The following is a 6,732-nucleotide window of genomic DNA, read 5'->3' as shown; positions in this document are numbered from 1 at the left end:
GCTTTCTTGTTGAGAGTCAGATGAGAAGATCGATACCACTCTCATGCCTGTACGGTAAATATGAAGCTACATGCAGCAGACAATTAGCTTAGCTTAGCATAAAGGCCGGAAATGGTGGTGCACATGCTAACCTGGCTCTGTCCTATAACAAAATCAGCCTACCAGCACCTATAAAGCTCTCTAATCAATACAGTTTAACATGCATATGCCTGAATAAATTATGAAAAGCATTTGCATAAAATGAATAGAGTCAGGAATTTGGAAATATAATGGGAGTTTGTGAAAAGTTTATTGTGGCAGAGGATACAATAAGTTAAGACCTAGGGATGGATTGGGGGAGGAGTAGATTCATATTGATGGCCAGTCCTGGGCCAGACTTGTCACTTCACTGGCAGCTAGAGAGCCAGACAGACTCCTAATGGCAGGAGGGGGTGGCCATCATTATCCCACCTTCCCCTCCATCACCGCTCAACTTTGAAAACCAGTGATGATAGAAATCCCCATTGAGACACGGTGACTTGTGTGAAGATGAGGAAAAAAACATCTCGCGGGAAATCAGGGCGGCTTGCCGAACAGCAGGAGGAGAAGGAGGAGGAGGAGGAGGAGGAGGAGGAGAGAAAAAAAGCACCAGTTGGACAAAAGGAAAAAAAAGGAGAAGGAAATGACATCTCATAGTTCTTTGTTCCCCTGCTTCCTCAGGTGGCACAGGGAACAGCGAGTGGATGTCTCGACACCATGGGGTCTGCACATACACAATGCCACAGTGGCAGGGTCCTTACACAGACATGATGTGCTTGACAAAGGCTGCAGGTGAAGACCAGGGAGGAACAGCACACAGAGAGGAAAGAAGAGAGGGAAAATGAATGAGTGAGGAGAAGTACATCATCCAATAAATTATAGGATTTGTTAGACTTGAAATGACCCGAGCTATAAATAACATAAAACAGACCACAGTCAGTTAAATGTGTTTTTTTTCTGGTTTATGCACCATTCAAAATACTGTATATTAACTTTATTAGAATATATGTGGAAAGTCAAAGTTTACACCTCAATTTCAGGTTGTGCATTTAAAGGGACACTCAAGGAACTTAGTAATGCAGTTCCATTAATACTGTGGACTCATAACTGAGAGATTAAGTTAAAGAGTGGAACATTTCCCATGTTACGGCATCTTTCCTTATCTTATGCTTCATTTTTTCTAACATTGTAAAGCTCTCTCGAGAGCCAAAGAAGATATTTTACAATTAACTGAATTTTAAGGTGTAAATGGTGGTCATAAAGTTGTACGTTGTGACTCACCCTCATAGTTGATACAGCCGTTCTCGTCCTCCTGTCCTGCCATGAGAGCGTCAATCTCAGTCTCATTCATCTTCTCTCCTGTAGGGGGAGGCAGAGCACATCCAATATTAATAACACACACAGTGACTCACACACACACACACACACGTATGTATACAGGGAGATGCAGCAGTGGCCTTGGCCTGACTCACCCAGTGTTGACAGAACAATACGCAGCTCAGCACCCATCACTGTGCCATTGCCCTCCTTGTCAAAGACGCGCAGACCCTCAACATAGTCCTCAAATCCGGCCTTGTTCGGGCTGTTCATGATGGTCTGGAACATGGGCAGGAAACCCTCAAAATCTACTCTCTTGCCAGCCATGTCTGCATGATGGGAGACATAAATTACAGTCAGTTACATCCAGAGGTGAACAAGACAGGCAGGTTAGAGACAACAAGCGTCACATAGATAAAATCGTTTGACAACATATTTTCAGCATCAATTATATATATATCTCCCCCTTTCTATTACAGGTGATAATTATTTACAGGTGTTTAGACATTTTGCACAGATTTTTCTTTATTTCTCATTTATAATCCTAATGCATATTTATGACTGTGCCACATTGCAGAGTAAGGTACAGCACTGGTTCTGTCAGCAATGATTGAACATCATGGTGCTATTTTGGTTTAGAGGTTACAGAGATTTACACCCATCTGTCTGCACAGATCATATCAAAGGCACACACATAAAGAACAATTCTCTACTACATGTGTGATTAAAAACTATATACAGTACAACACCAGACCAATTCCTCAATGGAAGAGAGGCTTTGTTGTACTGACCTTTTAGTGTTGAAAGATCAAATTTGTTGTATGTCTGACCTTACTAAATATACCGGTATAGGATATGGACAGGTGTGGACTTTTGCACATTTGACTACACCCAACTGCAATGTTGCATTGCATAGTGTATATCATAGTGTTATATGTTATATATAATATTATAGTTATTTCTTCTACTTCTGGTGTAAATCTGTCCCGGCACTATGGGTCTAGATGCACTTTACATATAAAATGTATTATTTTTATTAGTAGTAGTATTATAACTTCATATGGTGATACAGCGCATTCAGCAAGGTGACAATTTTAACCACTGGATAACAGCAAAAGGAGGATTTTCAGCCTGTGAGTATTTACTCTAAATAAATAAACTGTTTTTGGAAAGGTGAAGGTTTTGCACCTTCTGTATTTGCTTCATTTCTGAAGATTTTTTGTGGAAGATCTGGTCCATTTGTTTAATAAAAGCAGCTACTGATAATTTCTTACTCTTACTACATACCCACTTTAAAATTTCATGCTGTGGCACCACCATGAACACCAGAGAGGAATTAAAAAAACACAAACTGGTTAGTGCACAGACTCTAAACATCCCCTCAGACAAATCTACCTTTTGAGCTACTATACTATATACTACATACTATATACTGGTATAATGTTTATTTGAAAGTGCTGCCAGTAATGACTAATAAGCACACTGATGTCCATACAAAAAACGTTTTTATTTTCATGTCTAGTAGTCTGCAGTAGCCTTTAAGTCCCACAAAGAATTTATTATTTGGGATATTCATTTTTTTTTTATAAATTATTTTGCATGATATTATCAAATCACACCTTCCAAATATGACAATACATCCCAAGAGTATCTAAAAAACTTTTAATCCATAAAACCTTAACATAATGACAAAAATCTTCGACTAATTCAGTGATAAAACAAATGCTGTAAACATCTCTTACCTTCAGCGTTGGGCATTCCCAGCAGTTTGTTGACCTCCTTGTTGGTGGGGTTCTGTCCCAGAGCACGCATGATGTCAGCGATCTGGTTGTAAGCCACCTTGCTGTCACCGACCCTGTCGAACAGACCAAAGGCCTCCCTGTAGTCTGCAGAGTGGAGGAGAACAGGATATCAACACCTTAATGAATCCAGTATTCATTCACTGATTTCTGTTTGTAAGGTGTTCATCCTGCTGCACCGTGTGATGTCATCATTCTGTACAATATTATATTTTCATAATATTGCTTGTGGGACTTTTTTTTTTTAAAATGTTCTGTTTGTTTGTTTTGTTTGCTCCTTTGTGTTCTTTTTTGTTTTGTTTGTCTTCGCCCTATGTAAAGCGTCTTTGGGTATCTAGAAAAGCGCTATATAAAATTAAAGTATTATTATTATTATTATTATTATTATTATTATTATTATTATTATATTTAAGGCAGTGTTGGTAATCTGGAGAAACTAGCAAAGCGCGCTAGATTTAAAAAAGGTTAAGCAAACTGAAAAACCCAGCCCAGTGTTGCTAACTCCTTTTTTAATGATAGTAGCAGATGCTCCAAAAGTCTCTAAATCTAGCAAGAAAGTCACCAAGGTGGCAACATCGTTTCATCACTCCTCCCTCAAAAGCCATTCCCCCAAAATGATCATAATAATCATAATAATAATGGACAGAATACGTAGATAGGTAAACAGGCAGGTAGGTAGACAGCCCTTAATTCTATTCCGTAAACTTGACTTACACCTATTTTTTTGTTTTTATTTATATATATATACACACATTTTCCTGCAATGTCCTATCACGATGAAGTTTAGAGGGCCAGTGGTTAGGATTTGGCTGCATCTAGCAGTGAGGATGAAGTATTGCAACTGAGTGAAATGTCTCTCATGTACAAAGTGTGTAGTAGAACTACAGAGGCTGAGCTGAAAATTAAAATTCCCCAATCAGGAGCCAGTGTTTGGTCTGTCCATTCTGTGCTACTGCGGTGGTGCAACGCTGCAGACTCCGTGAAGAGGACCCGCTCCTTATGTAGATATTACCGACTCACTCTAAAGTAACGAAAACACAACTCTTATATTCAGGTGATTATACACTACAGAAAACATGCTTAATAATATCATATTCCATTTTGTCAATATATCCTCCTAAATGCTACACACTGGACCTTTCAATATAAACATAATTTAAGGTATAATACTCTTTGCAGCTCGAACTACAAAATGTAATTTGAATAAATGCATGTGTTCTGTTTTACATTAAATATAAATCTTAGCATGTTCTGTTGTCTGTGTTAAATGTGTTTTTTTCCCCCCACAATTGGAGACAGTGGTTGCATTGCAATTAGAATAGCTGTGGCAGTTGCACGACTGCCAGCAGGTGGAGGCAGCTCCTCTATAAACTGACAAAGGAAATATACAACAAGGGCAACGTATAACAAGGGCAAGATGTCTCTATAGATTGTGATATTATGGACCGACTCCTGCCCAACTCTGTCACCACTTACTATTTCTATCGCAGCTGTCTCCTCTCTCTCTCTCTCTCTCTCTCTCTCCCTCAGCAGTGCTATGGGCTCTTTTAAAAGACCACCTTGGAATTGATAAACTTAGCTGAGAATATGAGCCCCCTCCTTTTAAAGGCACGACCCTCTGTCGGTGAATGCTGACTGCAGTGTAACAAGCAGCCAGTCAGACGACAGGTCTGATCAGGTGGTTTCCTGTCCAGAGTCAGATGGGACCACTGGCACGTAGGTTTTTTTTTTTTTTTTTTTTTTTTTATCAAACATTAAATGTTACATAAGTGGTGTCCAGCAAGTGTGAATGTTTTTTTTTTTTTTTTTTTTACCTTGAAACCAGCTTATTTACTGTATTTGTTTTTTCCTCTCTTGATGGTGACAATAAGCACAATCAGCTTGTGTTTGTTTGGAATGAAAGCCTCCAGATGTTTAGCTCGAGATGCACAGTACATTACTTTTTATGCGCTATTTCTTTCAAAATGTTGCTTTGACAACAGCTGACAATCACTTGATTTTCACTTTGTTTTATGTAACTAGGCATTCAGCCAAGAAACTATGATTTTGCTTAAAGGACCACCATGTATGGGATGCTTTCTTTGTGATTCATCATTTGAGTTTTACTATGAAATGTAACTTGATTTAATTGTCCAAACTTGTCTAATTGTCCAAACAGCTGGCCAACAGATTTATAAGGGAAGGAAGTGTTGAGTATTATGGCCTGTATGTTGTGTCACATGGTAGTAGGGGTGAAATGAGGTGTACTTACCATCGATCTGGTCTGGGCTGAAATCGATCTAGAATCCAATACAAAGCAGCCATATTAGTACAACAAATACAAATGCAAGAGTTTTGACATGCCATCTAATCAAACAACACAACCACTGGTATTCAAAGCGGGCCAGCCTAACCGGGCATTCACACTTAATGTCGACTAATGAATGAGATCAACAGAGGGATTAAACTTGTCTCTTTGCCAAAATTAACTTCTCATGGTGGCATCCGATCTGTGGAGGTCCATCTTTAGCTACATTAACATGTCCACATTTGGTGTCACCCTGCATAGCCATCACACATTAGTCCCTATCCTGTTAGTCCAATCCAAAGAGCCAGGGGGGGCGTGGTCTAAACCCTGGAGCGCTATCCAAGGTTCCAGTCATCTCTACTCTTTCAAACCTGCTGCTACTCTCACTGACTAAATCGTGCATCTTCTCAAAGATATATAAATGCGATTTATTTTATGTAAAAAAAAAAATAATTTAGAGTTTAAACACAACCACCAATCCTTTATGAGGATATGATGATCAATTAGACTGCATTTTCATTTGTAAATACATTGACACCTTTGTTCAAAGTAGACATCTGTCATGTCCCTCTTTTCAAATGTAGGAAATATAAATCAAAAATATTATTTCCCTGTCTGGGCACCCCTGAAGAACCCAAACTGGGAACCACTGAAGTTGGTCTACTTTTGTCATGCAACTCTTGGAAAAGTTCGAATCCCAGCTCTTCCTGAGCAGCCGTCATTCTATCCCCATTAAAACCTTTGCAGAAAGAAGCAGCCTACATGCTGTGTGTGCATGTATGTGTGTTATCGTTGTCGTGATTACATTTTTGGTTTTCCTTCAGCCACCTAAATGACTTGCGGACAGGTCGACTGCGGACAGGTCGGCGCAGCAGCGGGTGCGGGTGCTGGCTCTGGTGCAGGTGCAGGTGCTGCAGGTTCGGCCTTCTTGACGGGTTCGGCCTTCTTGACGGGAGCCTTAACGTCCTTCTTGGGTGCCATTTCAGTTGATATTAGAGGCGATCCTGGTGCAGAGACAATTCCCGGTTTCGGATGACAACACAAAAGGAGTGCAGCGCAGAGTGGAGTGGACTCGGAGCAAGAGATCACCTCTGGGGCGTATATATATGAGGCTAGTTTTCCTCTTGACCCCCGCCGACGCTGGCCCTGTCTGAGGATTGGATGGCTGGATGGAAGGGGTGTGTGCCCTCTCTAAATATGGAATATGGCTGCGGATCATAAAGTGTTTATTCACGCCTCATACAGTACCAGTCAAAAGATTGGACACATCTTCTCATTCAATGTTTTTATTTTGTTTTTTTCTACATTGTA

General features: G+C 40.0%; 1 protein-coding gene across 4 annotated transcripts; it reads right to left on the bottom strand.

Moving 5' to 3' along the window:
* Nucleotides 1-271: 271 nt before the first annotated feature.
* Nucleotides 272-6,489, bottom strand: myl1 (myosin, light chain 1, alkali; skeletal, fast). Of its 4 annotated transcripts, none has more exons than XM_054614769.1 (6): nt 6,255-6,489; nt 5,386-5,415; nt 3,078-3,221; nt 1,491-1,664; nt 1,300-1,377; nt 272-804 (listed from the first exon to the last, which is right to left on the bottom strand). In XM_054614769.1, exons 1-6 carry the CDS (start codon nt 6,400-6,402, stop codon nt 776-778), a joined length of 603 nt encoding a protein of 200 aa, XP_054470744.1. In that variant the 5' UTR covers nt 6,403-6,489; the 3' UTR covers nt 272-775. The 4 variants fall into 4 exon arrangements, with proteins under 4 accessions (XP_054470744.1, XP_054470745.1, XP_054470746.1 ...); XM_054614770.1 differs by having other exon boundaries at nt 776-804; nt 5,386-5,413; nt 6,259-6,402; XM_054614771.1 differs by having other exon boundaries at nt 776-804; nt 5,386-5,413; nt 6,292-6,402.
* Nucleotides 6,490-6,732: the final 243 nt, after the last annotated feature.

The sequence above is a fragment of the Anoplopoma fimbria genome, chromosome 16 (genome assembly GCF_027596085.1).
Source record: "Anoplopoma fimbria isolate UVic2021 breed Golden Eagle Sablefish chromosome 16, Afim_UVic_2022, whole genome shotgun sequence".
Lineage (NCBI taxonomy): Eukaryota > Metazoa > Chordata > Actinopteri > Perciformes > Anoplopomatidae > Anoplopoma > Anoplopoma fimbria.
The sequence above is the reverse complement of the archived record's forward strand: the minus strand, read 5'-3'. Positions and strand labels throughout refer to the sequence as shown.

Bases quoted from the DNA above. Each gene is read 5' to 3' on its own strand.
- myl1 (XM_054614769.1), bottom strand. From the start codon at position 6,402: ATGGCACCCAAGAAGGACGTTAAGGCTCCCGTCAAGAAGGCCGAACCC. The intron at 5,416-6,254 runs TTTAGGTGGCTG...GTATTGGATTCT, and splicing joins GTCGACCTGTCCGCAAGTCA to AGATCGATTTCAGCCCAGAC. The intron at 3,222-5,385 runs GTAAGTACACCT...TCCACTCTGCAG, and splicing joins CAGCCCAGACCAGATCGATG to ACTACAGGGAGGCCTTTGGT.